This window comes from Meles meles, chromosome 2 (genome assembly GCF_922984935.1).
Source record: "Meles meles chromosome 2, mMelMel3.1 paternal haplotype, whole genome shotgun sequence".
In the NCBI taxonomy this organism is placed as follows: domain Eukaryota; kingdom Metazoa; phylum Chordata; class Mammalia; order Carnivora; family Mustelidae; genus Meles; species Meles meles.
The window spans coordinates 84,232,642-84,248,947 of NC_060067.1; the positions used below are offsets into that span (position 1 = coordinate 84,232,642).

The 16,306-nt window shown below is 36.4% G+C and overlaps 1 protein-coding gene across 13 annotated transcripts in view; it reads right to left on the bottom strand.

The window, feature by feature from the left end:
• ABHD18 (abhydrolase domain containing 18) overlaps positions 1-16,306 on the bottom strand; it is a 54,766-nt gene that overhangs the window by 4,840 nt on the left and 33,620 nt on the right. For 11 of the 13 annotated variants that reach the window (XM_045991290.1, XM_045991328.1, XM_045991324.1 and 8 more), the window contains 3 exons: positions 12,420-12,558; positions 10,277-10,366; positions 9,647-9,748 (listed from right to left, as the gene is read on the bottom strand). In XM_045991290.1, coding sequence (XP_045847246.1) covers positions 9,647-9,748; positions 10,277-10,366; positions 12,420-12,558 — 331 coding nt within the window. Of the gene's footprint in view, positions 1-9,646; positions 9,749-10,276; positions 10,367-12,419; positions 12,564-16,306 lie in introns of all 13 variants that reach the window. The other 2 variants (XM_045991309.1, XM_045991355.1) reach the window with 1 other exon arrangement.

Consider the following 16,306-nt stretch of genomic DNA (forward strand, 5'->3'; position numbering starts at 1 on the left):
GAGGCGATGGTTGCACAACAATGTGAATGCACTTAACACCACTGAACTGTACACCTCAACATGGATGAAATTGTACATTTTATGTTGCATATATTTTACAACTTAAACAATAACAAAGAAAAAAGAGATGTCGAGATTTATTTGAGGACTAGATAGATAAAAGACATACTATATTGTTAAATGTCTCCTCTTAAACACTAAAGGGTATCATTTAGTCTACACCATATGCTTATTGCCAAAGTTTTGAAATCATGATCTGCCTGAATCTTAGAACTTCCAAAAGCCTTATGAGTGCATCCTGGCAAGTAATACATCACCCACATCCAACCCCTTTCTCGGGTTGAACTAAGAAGAATTTAAAATTATCAAGGCAAAAATAATTGCCTATTAAAATCTCAAAAGTGGGGCGCCTGGGTGGCTCAGTGGGTTAAGCCGCTGCCTTTGGCTCAGGTCATGATCTCAGGGTCCTGGGATCGAGTCCCACATCGGGCTCTCTGCTCAGCGGAGAGCCTGCTTCCCTTCCTCTCTCTCTGCCTGCCTCTCTTGTGATTTCTCTCTGTCAAATAAATACATAAAATCTTTAAAAAAATAAAATAAAATCTCAAAAGTATGTACTTAGCTTAAGGACTTGTAAGTACAATATAATTTAAGTAAAATAAATTTAAAATTATCAAGGAAAAAATAATTGCCTATTAAAATCTCAAAAGTATGTACTTAGTTTAAGGACTTGTAAGTACAATATAATTTAAGTAAAATAAACTTTATTAAATACTAAGGGCAGAGTCAAAAGAAAAAAATGACAGTATGGGAAAATATATTTGTAACTTATATGACAAAGATAACTGCTTTTATTAAGAGCTAGAAGTGAACACAAAGCCCAAAACCACAATAGAAGAAGTGAGCAAGCGACATGTAAATAAAGGTCACAGACATTGAAATATATATAGCTCTTAAACTTAGGAGCATATCAAATTTTACTTAAAATTAAGTAAATAAAAATAATACCAATTTCATCATCAGGTTAACAAACAAAACAAAACCCTTAAGTTTGCTAACACAATTTGTGAAATCATGGGGAAATAGATACACATGTTCCTACTGCTAGTATAGACAGACACAAGCAGAAGTAGACAAAATCTAATATTACCAATGCAACAACATCTCTAGGAATTTACACTTGTGAAATGACATATGTACAAATTTATTCATTGCAGCACTGTTTGTTACGAGCACAAAAATGAGAAATCACATCAACAGGGTACTGGTTAATAAATCATGGTACATCACCCATATAATTGATTATTATGCAGCACAAAAAAGAAAAAAGAAACATTTGTGTATACTCCCTAAAAAAAGGTAAGAAAAAAGCTCATATTCTTACTGGTTTGAAAAATTCCTTGAAATATTAATAAATAATGGGTTATTTATTGAGGGAGATAGGACTTAGGCAAATTGAGAATAAGGGTAGGATGTGTTTCATTATATGCCTTTTTATACTTCATGATGCTTGAACTACATGGCCATATAATCTATTTAAAAAATTAAAGAATGAAAAATTGGTTGAAGTCAAGGAAAAAAAGGAAGCCAACAACCTGGCTAGGAGAACAAATCACTGAAGTCATCCAGATCAAATAAATATAAGAGGGAATGGAAAAGGAAGTTTGAAAACATTGAGAAATACAAGATTAAGCAAACTAGAATTACTCAGAGGGCTATACCATTAACTTTAACTGCTTTTGACTGGAAAACTGTTTTTATAACAAAAAAGAAGTAGCCATCTTGACATTTCTTGACTATGCATGACTGTGAACTAGTTCTGGGACAAAAAAAACTTTTTTTTTTTTTTTAAGATTTTTAAATTTATTTGACAGAGAGAAAGGGAGCACAAGCAGGGGGAGCAGCAGAGCGAGAGGGAGAAGAAGGCTCCCTGTTAAGAAGGGAGCCTGATGTGGAGCTCAATCTCAGGACAGTGGGATCATGACCTGAGCTGAAGGCAGATGCTTAACCAACTGAGCCACCCAGGCGCCCCAGGACATAAAAACTTCTACACAACCCTCATGAGTTAGAGGCACAAAGAAAGTGCAGGGTAAGACCACACTGCCACTTCAGACAACCAAAATTTTTTATTCTCCCTTCAAAAAATTTTCATATTGAGTTTTCTCATAAGCTCTCAAATATAGGCATCTTTTGGCTTATATGTACAGGGGAGTACAAGGAACTAACTAGCAGGTAGAGGTATTTTGTAACAAAGTTCTTGGGCACATAATAATCCTTTGAGGTTATGCAAAACAGACTTACAAGAGTGAGATTTATAGTGATATAATTACAAAAGTCCTAATTGATAGTGGAGAGTCTCGTTTCCTTTCTGAGATTTGAGATTCTCAGTGACTTCCAAACTGAGAGTGTAAAATTAAAAATTCATAAAAAGAAAAAAATCATTAAATTGGTCACCTTAGGAAACTAACAGGGAACCAATTAAATTTCCTAAAAACTGGTAGATTACAGTAAAGAAACAAGCATTATTTGCCTTTCCTAGATGAACTGAACTACTAGGTAACTGAATAATAGATAAGTGCCTATTTATACTAGCATTCACACGAATAAATAAAAAAAAATGATAGAATATCAGCATTTTGCAGCTCTCCACTATTAAAAGACATAGGTATTAAACATGAATGGAGGCTTACACCACAAAATAGAGACTAGACATTATATGCTTCCTGTACTTCTACTAAAGAAATAAAAACTAAAGGGAGATTCTAGACCCAGCTGCCAACTTTCAGGCAATATAGAGCATGGGTGAACATGCTAAACTGTACCATGAGATTTCAATCAGAAATAGCTACACTTGGGACGCCTGGGTGGCTCAGGTGGTTAAGCGTCAGCTTTCCGCTCAGATCATGGATCCTGGGATCAAATTCCACATCAGGCTCCTTGCTCAGCAGGGAGCCTACTTCTCCCTCTGCCAGCCCCTCCCCCTGTTTGTGCTCTCTCTCTCTCACTCTCTCTGACAAATAAATTAAAATCTTAAAAAAAAAAAAGCTAGAATGTGAGAAACTCTACAAATAAATAGCCTAAATTCATCAACTGATAAATTACAAGGAAAGGGAAAGGAATAGAACTTACAGATTAAAAGATACTTCAAAGCACATCAAATAAAAGAATTGTGTCTAATGACACACATTGGGATAATAAAATTATTGTAAAGACAGAGGAAGTAATTACTATAAAAATCAGGATAATGATTAATAGTTGGGGGAGAAGGGCTTTTTAATTAGGACACATGGAAGTGGTTTCTGGGTTGGGTGGTCCTTTTTTAAAAATTTTTTTTTAAATTTTTTCCCACTCTTCCCCTGATGATCCTATGTTTTGTTTCTTAAGTACACATACAAGATCATAATTGTCTTTCTCTGATTGACTTATTTCACTTAGCATAATACCATCCCTTAGCATAATACCCTCTAGTTCCATCCACATTGTTGCAAATGAAAAGATTTTTTTTTTTTGATGGCTGAGTAGTATTCTATTCCATCTTCTTTATCCATTCATCTGTCAATGGACATCTGGGCTCTTTGAATAGTTTAGAAATTGTGGACACAGCTGCTATAAACATTGGGGGTGCAGGTGCCCCTTCAGATCACTACATTTGTATCTTTGAGGTAAATAACCAGTAGTGCAATTCCTGGATCATACAGTAGCTCTATTTTCAACTTTTTAAGGAAACTCCATACTGTTTTCCAGAGTGGCCGTACCAGCTTGCATTCACACCAACAGTGTAAGAGGGTACCCTTTTTCCACATCCTCACTAGCATCTGTCATTTCATGACTTAATTTTAGCCATTCTGACTGGTGTAGGTAGTATCTAATTGAGGTTTTGATTTGTATTTCCCTGATGTCAAGGGATATTGAGCATTATTTCCTGTATCTGTTGGCCATCTGTATGTCTTCTTTGGAGAAACGTCTGTTCATGTCTTCTGCCCATTTCTTGACTGGATTATTTGTTCTTGGGTATTGAGTTTGGTAAATTCTTTATAGATTTTGGATACTAGCCCTTTATCTGATAAGACATTTGCAAATGTCTTCTCCCAATCTGTCCATCGTATTTTGTTTTGTCGACTATTTCCTTTGCTGTGCAAAAGCTTTTTATCTTGGCAAAGTCCCAATAGTTCATTTTGGCCTTTGTTTACCTTGCCTTTAGAGATATATCCAGCAAGAAGTTGCTGTGGCCAAGGTCACAGGGGTTGTTCCCTGCATTCTCTTCTAGGATATTGATGGATTCCTGTCTCACATTTAGATCTTTCATCTACTTTGAGTCTATTTTTGTGTATGGTGTAAAGAAATGGTCCAGTCTCATTCTTCTGCATGTGGCTGTCCAATTTCCCCAACACCATTTGTTGAAGAGACTGTCTTATTTCCATTGGACATTCTTTCCTGCTTTGTCAAACATTAGTGCACCGTAGAGTGGAGGGTCCATTTCTGGGCTTTCTATACTATACCATTGGTCTACATGCCTGTTTTTGTGCCAGTACCGTATGTCTTGATGATTGTAGCTTTGTAATACAGCTTAAAGTCGAATTGAGATGTGACCAGCTTTGGTTTTCTTTTTCAACATTCCTTTTGCTATTTGGGGTCTTCTCTGATTCCATACACTTTACAGGATTATTTGTCCCAGATCTGTGAAAAAAGTTGATGCTATTTTGAAAGGAATTCATTGCATGTATAGATTGCTCTAGGTAGCACAAATATTTTAACAATAATTGTTCTTCCAATCTGTGAGCATGGAATATTTTTCCATTTCTTTGTATCTTCTTCAGTTTCTTTCATGAGTACTCTATAGTCTTCTGAGTACAAATCCTTTGCCACTTTGGTTAGCTTTATTCCTAAGTATCTTATGGTTTTTGGTGCAATTGTAAATGGGATCAACTCCTTAATTTCTCTTTCTTCTGTTTCATTGTTAGTGTATAGAAATGCAACTGATTTCTGTGCATTGATTTTATATCCTGCCACTTTGCTGAACTCCTGTATGAGTTCTAGCAATTTTGGGGAAAAGTCTTTTGGGTTTTCCACATAGAGTACCATGCCATTGGTGAAAAGTTAGAATTTGACTTCTTCTTTGCTGATTTGGGTGCCTTTTATTTCTTTTTGTTGTCTGATCGGTGAGGCTAGGACTTCTAGTGCTATGTTGAACAACAGTGGTGATAGTGGACATCCCTGTAGTTTTCCTGACCTTCGGGGAAAAGCTCTGTTTTTTCCTGTTGAGAATGATACTATGAGCTTTTTGTAGATGGCTTTTATGATATTGAGGTATGTTCCCTTTATCCCTACATGGCAGAGAATTTTTACCAAGAAAGGATACTGTATTTTACCAAATGCTTTTTCTACATTGAGAGCATCACACGGGTCTTGTCCTTTACTTATGTAGTGTATCACATTGACTGATTTGTGGATGCTGAATCACCCTTATAGCCCAAGAATAAATCCCACTTAGTCAAGGTGAACAATCCTTTTAATGTACTGTTGGATCCTATTGGCTAGTAACTTGGTAAGAATTTTTGCATCCATGTTCATCAGGGATATTGGTTTGCAATTCTCCATTTTGTGGGGTCTTTGTCTAGTTTTGGGATCAAGGTAATGCTGGACTCATAAGAAGAGTTTGGAAGTTTTCCTTCCATTTTCGATTTTCTGAAACAGCTTCAAAGAATACGTACTAGCTCTTCTTTGAATGTTTGGTAGAATTCCCTTGGGAAGCTGCCTGGCCGGGCTCTTGTTTGTTGGGAGATTTTTGATTACTGCTTCAATTTCCTTGCCGGTTATGGGTCTGGTCAGGTTTTCTATTTCTTCCTGGTTCAGTTCTGGTAGTTTATGTCTCTTAAGAATGCATCCATTTCTTCCAGATTGCCTAATTTTTTGGCATATAGTTGCTCATAATACGTTCTTATAATTGTTTCTATTTCTTTGGGGTTGGTTGTGATCTCTCCTCTTTCATTCATGACTTTATTTATTTGGGTCCTTTCTCTTTTCTTTTTGATAAGTCTGGCCAGGGGTTTATCAATATTATTAATTCTTTCAAAGAACCAGCTCCTAGTGTCATTGATTTATTCTGCTGTTCTTTTAATTTCTATTTCATTGATTTCTACTCTAATCTTTTTTTAAATTAATTTATTTATTTTCAGTGTAACAGTACTCATTGTTTTTGCACCACACCCAGTGCTCCATGCAATACGTGCCCTCTCTATTACCCTCCACCTGATTCCCCAACCTCCCACCCCTCACCCCTTCAAAACCCTCAGGTTGTTTTTCAGAGTCCATAGTCTCCCATGGTTCATCTCCTCTTCCAATTTCTCACAACTCTCTTCTCTTCTCCATCTCCCCAGGTCCTCCATGTTCTTTGTTATGCTCCACAAATAAGTGAAACCATATGATACTTGACTCTCTCTGCTTGACTTATTTCACTCAGCATAATCTCTTCCAGTCCCGTCCATGTTGCTACAAAAGTTGTGTATTCATCCTTTTTGATGGAGGCATAATACTCCATTGTGTATATGGACCACATCTTCCTTATCCATTCGTCCGTTGAAGGGCATCTTGGTTCTTTCCACAGTTTGGTGACCGTGGCCATTGCTGCAATAAACATTGGGGTACAGATGGCTCTTCTTTTCACTACATCTGTATCTTTGGGGTAAATACCCAGCAGTGCAATTGCAGGGTCATAGGGAAGCTCTATTTTTAATTTCTTGAGGAATCTCCACACTGTTCTCCAAAGTGGCTGCACCAACTTGCATTCCCACCAACAGTGTAAGAGGGTTACTCTAATCTTTATTAATTCTCTTCTTCTGCTGGTTTTAGGTTTTATTTGCTGTTCTTTCTCCATCTCCTTTAGATTTAAGGTTAGTTTGTGTATTTGAGACCTTTCTTATTGCTTGAGAAAGGTTTGTATTACTATATACTTTCCTCTTAGGACTGCCTTTGCTGCATCCCAAAAGTTTTGAACAAATGTGTTTTCGTTTTCATTTTTTTCCATGAATTTTTAAAATTCTTTTAATTTCCTGGTTGAAATTAAAATCATTCTTACTAGGATGCTCTTTAGCCTCCATGCATTTGCATTCTTTCTAAATTTCCTCTTATAAGTGAGTTGCAGTTTCAAAGCATTGTGGTCTGAAAATATGCAGGGAATGATCCCAACTTTTGGGACCTGATTTGTGACCCAATATGTGATCTATTCTGGAGAATGTCCTATGTATACTCAAGAAGAATATATGCTTTGTTGCTTTAAGTGGAATGCTCTGAATATATCCGTGCAGTCTACCTGGTCCAGTGTGTCATTCAAAGCCCTTATTTCCTTGTTGATTTTTTCAGGGAGGGGGGTGTTAAAGTCCCCTCCTATTACTGTATTATTATTTATGTGTTTCTTTAATTTTGTTATTAATTGGCTTATATAATTGGCTGCTCCCATGTGAGGGGCATAAATATATACAACTGTTAGATCTTCTTGTTGGATAGACTCTTTAATTATGATAAAGTGTCCTTCCTAGTCTCTTATGTCTTTGGTTTAAAATCTAATTTGTCCGATTTAAGGATTGCCACCTCAGCTTTCTTTTGATGCCCATTAGCATGATAAATAGTCTTCCATCCCCTCTCTTTAAATCTGGAGGTGTCTTTGGGTTTAAAATGAGTCTCTTGCAAACAATGTACTGATGGGTCTTGCTTTTTTTAATTAAATCTGATACCCTATGTCTTTTGATTGGGGGCATTTAGCCCATTTACATTCAGACTAACTACTGAAAGATACAAATTTAGTGCCATTTATTAGCTGTAAAGTCACTATTTCTGTATACTGTCTCTGTTCCTTTTGGGTCTATATTACTTTTGGGCTGTCTCTTGGCTTAAAGGATCCCTTTAAGCGAAGATCACAAGTTCTTTTAGTTTCTGTTTGTCCTTTTTATTTATTTAAATATTTATATATATATATAATATTATATATTTATTATATTTATATATTTATAAATATATTATATATTATATATAAATATAATTTATTTAACAATATAAATATATTAAAATATAAATATATAAATATATAAGAAATATATATTATATAAATATAATAATAAATATATTATAATATATAATATATTATATTTATATATTTATATATAATATATAAATATATAAATATAAAATATATTAAATATTTTTATTTATTTATTGAAGCTTTTTATTACTTCGTCTATTTTGACCGACATTCTAGCTGGATAAAATATTCTTGGCTGCATATTTTTCTCATTCAGCACCCTGAACACATCAAGCCAGTCCTTTCTGCCCTGCCAGGTCTCTGCGGATAGGGCTGCTGCCAATCTGATGTTTGTGCCCTCTTATTCTAAGCTACTTTCAGGATTTTCTCTTCATCTCTGAGATTTGCAAGTTTCACTATTATATGTTGGGCATATATTGATTTTTGAGGTGGATTCTCTGTACCTCCTACATTTTGATGCCTGTTTCCTTCCCCAAATTGGAGTTCTCCACTATAATTTGCTCTAATTTATCTTCTACAACCCTCCTCTCTCTCTCTCTCTCTTCTTCTTCTGGGATCCCAATTATTCTAGTATTATTTCACTTTATGTTATCACATATCTCTCGAATTCTCCCATTGTGATCCAGTAGTTGTTTATCTCTCTTTTTCTCAGCCTTTTTATTCTCCATTGTTTGGTCTTCTATGTCACTAATTCTCTCTTCTGGAACTCACTTATCTCAGCAGTTAAAGCCTCCATTTTTTACTGCATCTCATTAATAGTCTTTTTGATTTTGACTTGATTACATTTTAGTTTTTTTAGTTCTCCAGGAAGGGATTCTCTAGTGTTTTCTATGCTTTTTTAAACACAGATAGTATTTTTATAATTGTTATTCTGAACTCTAGACCTGACATCTTACTTATACCCATACTGATTAGGTCCCTGGCAGTCAGTGCTGCCTCTTGTTCTCTTATGAATTGAGTTTTTCCATCTTGTCATTCTTGCAGAAAGTAGTTGCTTCTCTATTTGTAGAGTTGCAGCTATTCTTTTCTTAGAACTCCAGTTGACTTCACAGGTGTTCAAAATTATTTGATAGCTATCTAGCTGAATTCCTGGGACTAGAAGAAACTAAGGTCTCCAGCTCCTCTGACTATCTAGGTGGTCAATTTCTTTTATCTTTTTAAAAATTTTCTTTTAAATTTTTAAAATTTATTAAGTTTTTTTTAAAATTTATTTTAAAAATGTTATTTTAAAAATTTTATTAATTTGTTTGAGAGAGAGAGTGAGCATGCATAAGTAGAGGGAGTAGCAGAGGAAGAGGGAGAATCAGACTCCCCACTGAGTAGGGAGCCCGATGCAGGGCTCAATCCCAGGACCCTGGATCATGACCTAAGCCAAAGGCAGACACTTAACTGACTGAGCCACCCAGGTACCCCTGGGTGGTCAATTTTTATTCTATTGGTGTAAGCCGTACATTTGCATTGCATGATTTTTTTACATCTGTATTTTAAAATGAAGAATCTTAAAAACTAGAAAGTACTACTGCTTTTTAACAAATTTATGATTCTTTTTAAAAAACAATCATTAAACATCATCGACTTTTCCCCCCAATTTATGCAGAGGTTAAAAATACTTACTCCACAGTATTCAAGCATGTGAATAATTTCTTCTTCATAAACTGTCTGTGTATAATACTGCTTTTCCAGCTCCCTCCAATTAATTGATTTACTTAGAACACCCTGAAATAACAAACTATGTTAAGATCAAATCATTCCATAAAACATTTTGTCCAATAATTTTATTATTAGTATGCAGAAAAGAATAAACATAATAGGCTTGAAGCTTCCTATCTTTAGAAAGCCCTGCTTGCAATGTTGGCCCCTGATTAGAGTCTGGAACCTTGACAATAATCCTAATCCCAATATACAACTTTCTAAATGACAAAGTGGGGCACTCTCCCCAAACTTCTTATACAATGTAGTTTCGGCTGAACATGTACTTTTCATCTGGAATTTTGGTACATGTGAGGCAGAGAGTGCCTAAGTGATTGACCCCTGATCACCCTGGGCTGCCAGACTCAACTGAGCTTCTCACACGTACTATCATAACACATTGCTGGATGAATTAAACAAATCGTGTAAGATTCCAATGCGTGGTTATGCCTGATTTCCTCTGGATTTTGCCCCATGTGCCTTCTCCCTTTGCTGATTCTTTGTATTAATTTTAATTATATATAGCTATTTAAATATTAATTGCAATTAAATTACCGTAGTGAAGACCCCAGATGCTGTGGACCAAGACAGACATGGAATCAATGGCATGGGCTTAGGCCAGTTGGATACTGCTAAGGAAGCCATCTGCAATATGTTTAACAGTCAGTTAGAGAGATTCTGTTTAAACTTCTATTCATTAAAATAAAAAGATTTAATATTAAGAAGTAGCCTGGGTAGTAATTGGTGAGATAAGATATGAACACAAAATCTCTAATTACGTGGGGCATCTGGTTGTCTCAGTAGAACATGCACGGGACTCTTAATCTCAGGGTTGTAAATTTGAGCCCCATGTTGGGTATAGAGATTACTTAAAAATAAAATCTTAAAAAAAAAATCTCTAAATACTCATGAGAAGGTCTAGCAACCTTCTGAAACTCCCCAAATCACGAATTCAATGACATACAACTTTCCCCTTAGAAAATAATAAATGTAAAATTTTAAATCATCTTAAAACCCTTCATAGAGAACTACCTTCTACTGGATAAATACAGACCAAACAGACTAAAATTTAGATGCTGGGGAGCAGACTAATGATATTCATTACCCAAATGATTTGCTCAGATACAGCAAAATCAAAACTATAAAACCTTAGACCTTTGGGGCTAACTGAAAAATGCCAAGAATTTGGTGAACTACAAACAGATTATATAAGTGATATAAAGTAATGTATTGTGTGTGTTTAGAAAAGGGAAAAGTTATTTTTGGCTAAAGGAATAACAGAAGGCTTCATGAACTGGCTGTCTCTCAGGGGAAATGAAAGATGAGATCTTGTCTTCCATATAAAAAAAACAATATGATCAAAGGCAAGATGGAAAAAAGGAAAAAGTGGAAAAGCAGGTAGGAAAACAAGCCAATATACTTTAGTTTGGCTGGTCAATAGGGTACATATAGCCAATGAGGTGGGAGAGATAGGTCCGGAAAGACGGGACAGTATCAGATTAGATGTCCCTTTTGCTCTGTATATAATGGGGAATTAACAAAGAGGTCTGGGCAAAGGAGCAGCATTGTCAAAGAAGTGATTTAAGGAAGCCAAAAAGATAGCAATTTATAGGATTGATTAGAGCAGGTAAAACGTGAGGTAGGGAAGCCAGTATAGGAAGTAATTCAAGTGAAAGTTATAGGATCCCAATCTCGGTCATAAAAGTAGAAACACTACTAGGTAGGAAAAGAAATCCTCTTCCACCCCTCAAGTTCATGGTCTAATAGTTCTTGCAAATTTTAATCAGTTTTTGAACTTAATTTTATAATTCAAATGACTTACCAAAACTTGTTTCTTTCTAAATATACTGAGTGGCTAATATGTCCAGGTAACAAACTAGAGCATATTTCTGAGCCCTCATTGAACCAACTGCTTCATGGAGAGAATAAACTGCTAAACAAGTAATCACAGTGCAGTGAAATAAGCACAAATGAGAGATGAAGTATGGTCTGAGGTTAGGCTGGGAGTCAGGAAGAGCTTCTCATAGAAAGTTAAGTTCTGGACTGGAACCAGAAGGGCAAACTGCTATTTTGGCTAGGAATGAGAGGGTCCCTGAGGGTTGCTAGCACCTGGCATAGCTAGAGCCCAGTACAATAGCAAGCCTTTGGCAGGTTTTAAACGGGAGAGAACAGAGATGAGATTTAGGAAAATCACTCTAGTAAGTAATGGTATGAAGAAAAACTGAGAAGAAGATTAGTAAGAGAAAAGATGAGCGACAGAGAAACCACTTGGAGGCTGTTTTAGTACCCTCTAGAAGACAAAGTAAAACAGGTTGGTGACCATGGGCATAGACATAAGAGAGAAATTAAAAGTATTTTCCAAATTTGCTATCTTTGCCAATTTAACACCAAAATAAGGTATTTACACTTGAGATGTGAAAAGTTAAGTTTTATAAAAATCAGTTTTATTATTTTTATTTTTTAAAAATCAACTTCTAATAAAATATTAAATCCAATATCTGAGCTATAACTGTGAAATAAGTAGTACAATGTCTACATAAATCATACCAAAAAAAATCATTATAATTAGAAAAGTTTGAAACCTGTTTCCAAAACTAAAATTAATTCTCTACCTGAAGTGAATTTTTAAAATAACTACATTCTCTAGATTTTATGAACATAATCACAATGAAATATCAGTTGAAATTAAAAGGCTTACATGTCCTCCCATGGATATTCCGGTCATTCCTAGAGGTCCATAACCCTCTCTTTCTAGCCAGTGCAAGAGAGCAGCAGATTCTAAAACAAGAGCTCCTCCCATCACAAAAAGGTCAGACACGTTTTTTAAGCTGGACCTTCTAGCCTCACAAGACAAAAGAGAAAATTATTTATGCATTTACATTTTAATATAAGCAAATTTACAACAGGTAGCCAGACTTCATGTGTTTCTTTTTTTTTTTTTTTTTTAAAGATTTTATTTCTTTATTTGACAGAGAGAGATCACAAGTAGATAGGCAGGCAGAGAGAGAGGGAGGGAAGCAGGCACCCTGCTGAGCAGAGAGCCCGATGCGGGACTCGATCCCAGGACCCTGGGATCATGACCTGAGCCGAAGGCAGTGGCTTAACCCACTGAGCCACCCAGGCGCCCTCATGTGTTTCTTTTAAAGGATGAGTTAGCTACGTAAAACAATGGAATAAATCGATGGAATTAGAACGCTAACATTATTCTACAATTAATTAAAATTTATTTTTAAAAGCTATAAATGCTCTTTATCGAATCTTTATTGAATTTCAATTATTTAGCTATTTTGAAGCCCAGGAAATAATATTTATTTGATAGCACTTAAAGAAACTTAAGAAAAAAAAAAAAAACAATTCATAGTTGTTCCTCCTGTTACTACAACAGAACTTAAAGCATAAACATTTTTTAAAAGAGTGTAAAAGAATTTAACCTAATACTCATGTATTTCCAAAATCTTAAATATGCTGCTTATTTTTCACAAAATATACAATTTATGAATATAATCAACAAGAAATTTTTTCTGATTTTTAAATGTAGTATAGTTAACATACATGATATTAGTTTCAGATATATATATGTGTGTGTATGTGTAAATATGTGTGTGTATATATGTATATATATATACACATACATTTCTCAGTGTTCAGCATGGTAATTGTAGTTGCCATCTGTCACTATACAATGTTATTACAATATTCTTGACTATGTTCCTCATGCTCTACTTTTCATCTCCATGACTTATTTATTTTATAATTTAAAGTTGGTCAGAAAAGTAATCTTTTATAAAAATACATGTTTTGATTAAAGACCAATTCAACTAGAATTTGTCCTTAGAAACTAATTTTACAAGTAAGTACACTTCTTTAAAAGTACTTAAATGATCTTCTTTGGGGGCACCTGGGTGGCTCACTCTGTTAAGCATCTGCCGTTGGCTCAGGTCACAATCCCAGGGTCTTGGGATTGAGTCCTGCATCAGGCTTCTTGCTCAGCGGGAGCCTGCTTCTCCCTCTCCCTCTGCTTGCTGTTCCCCCTGCTTGTTCTATCTCTCTCTGTCAAATAAATAAATAAAACCTTAAAAAAAAAGTACTTAAATGATCTTTTTTATATTCTAAAACCATTCTTACACAGGCATATGTTATTTTATTGCACTATGGAGATTCTGTATTTCTTAGAAATTAAATGTTTATGGCAACCCTATGTTGATTAAATCTATTGGTGCTATTTTCCCAACAGTATTTCCTAACTTCATGTCTCTATCACATTTTAGTAATTTTTACAATATTTAAAACCTTCTTGGTTATTGTATTTGTCATGGTGATCTATGATGTTATTGTTGTAATTGACTTGGGGCATCAAGGAACTGTTCCCATGTAAGATGGCAAACTTAATGGATAAACGTCGTATGTGTTCCGACTGCTCCACTGACTGGCTGTTCTTCCCCCCTGTCCCTCTATCCCACCTTCCTATTCCCCAACCTTGAATGTACGCAAATTAATAACCCTACAATGGCTTCCATGTTCAAGTGAAAAGAGAAGTCACAGATCTCTCACTTTAAATCAAAAGCTAGAGGGCCACCTGACTGGCTTAGTCAGTAGAGCATGTGACTCTTGATCTTTGGGTTATATGTTTGAGCTCTATGTTGAGTATTGAGATTACTTAAAAATAAAGTCTTAAAAATAAATAAACAAATAAATAGAAATCAAAAGCTAGAAGTGGGGGCGCCTGGGTGGCTCAGTGGTTTAGGCCACTGCCTTCGGCTCAGGTCATGATCTCAGGGTCCTGGGATCGAGTCCCACATCGGGCTCTCTGCTCAGCAGGGAGCCTGCTTCCCTCTCACTCTCTCTGCTTGCCTCTCTGCCTACTTGTGATCTCTCTCTGTCAAATAAATAAATAAAATCTTTAAAAAAAAAAAAAAAGCTAGAAGTGATTAAACTCAGTGAGGAAGGGATGTCAAAAGCTGAGACAGGCCAAAAGCTAGGCCTCATGCAACAGTTAGTCTGAATTCTGAATGCAAAGGAAAAGTTCTTTTTTTTTTTTTTTTTGAGATTTTATTTATTTATTTGACAGACAGAGATCATAAGTAGGCAGAGAGGCAAGCAAGCAGAGAGAGAGGTGGAAGCAGGCTCCCTGCTGAACAGAGAGCCCAATGTGAGGCTCGATCCCAGGACCCTGGGATCGTGACCTGAGCCGAAGGCAGAGGCTTTAACCCACTGAGCCACCCAGGTGCCCCCAAAGGAAAAGTTCTTGAAGGAAATTAAAAGTACTACTCCAGAGAAGACACAAAATAGAAAGTGAAATAGTCTTCTTGCTAATGCAGAGAAAGTTTTACTATCTGGATAGAAAATCAAAACAGCCACAACATTCCCTTAAGCCAAAGCCTATTCCAGAGCAAGGCCCTAACTCTCTTTAATTCTATGAAGGCTGAGAAGGTGAGGAAGATGCAGAACAGTTTGAAGCTAAAAGAGACGGTTCAGGTGTCTGGGTGGCTTAGTCGGTTAAGTGACTGCCTTCGGCTCAGGTCATGATCTCAGGGTCATGGGATCGGGTTCTGCATCAGGCTCCCCGCTCCGCAGGGAGCTTCTTCTCCTTTTCCCTCTGCCTGCTACTACCCTGCCTGTGCTTGATCTCTCTCTCTGTGTCAAATAAATAAATAAAGTCTTAAAAAAAAGAGGGGGGGTTGGTTCATGAGGTTTGAGAGAGGAAGCCATCGGAGTGCCAGGGTAGCTCAGTTGGTTAAGTGACTGACTCTTGATTTCAGCTCAGGTCATGATCTCAGGGGCCCCAGATTCAGTCCCACTTCAGGCTCCACACTCAGCAGGGAGTACACTTGAGATTCTTCTTCTCCCTCTGCTCTTTCCCCCCACTCTTGCATGCTCTCTATAAAATAAAATAAATCATAAAAAAAAGGAAGCCATCTCCATAACATTAGAGTGCAAGGTGAAGCAGAAGGTACTGATGTGGAAGCTATAGCCAAGTTATCCAGAAGATCTAGCTAAAATGATTAATAGGGTAGCTACACTAAACAAAAGATTATTCCTTTCCTTTCCTTTTCTTTTTTTAAAAGATTTTATTTATTTTAGCAAGAAAGAGAGAGAGCACATAAGTGGAGGGAGAGGCAGAGGGAGAAGGAGGAGAGAATCCTCAAGCAGACTCCCTGCAGAGTGCAGAGCCTGATGAAGGGCTTGATCCCATGACCCTGAGAGCATGACCTGAGTCAAAATCAGAAGTCAGACACTTAACCAACTGAGCAACCCTGGCATCTAACAACAGATTTTCTTTCTTTCTTTTTTTGTTAAAGATTTTATTTATTCATTTGACAGAGAGAGAGAAAAAGAGTGAGCACAGATAGGGGGAGCAGCAGAGGGAGAGGGAGAAGCAGGCTCCCCGCTGAGTAAGGAGCTAGATGTAGGGCTTGATACCAGAACCCTGGGTCCATGACCCAAGCTGAAGGCAGATGTGCAACTGACCAAGCCACCCAGATGCCCCTCAATGACAGACTTTCAATGTTGAAAACAGCATTCTGTTGGGAGAAGATGCCATCTAGGACTTTCATAGTTAGAGAGATGTCAATGCCGGTTTCAGAG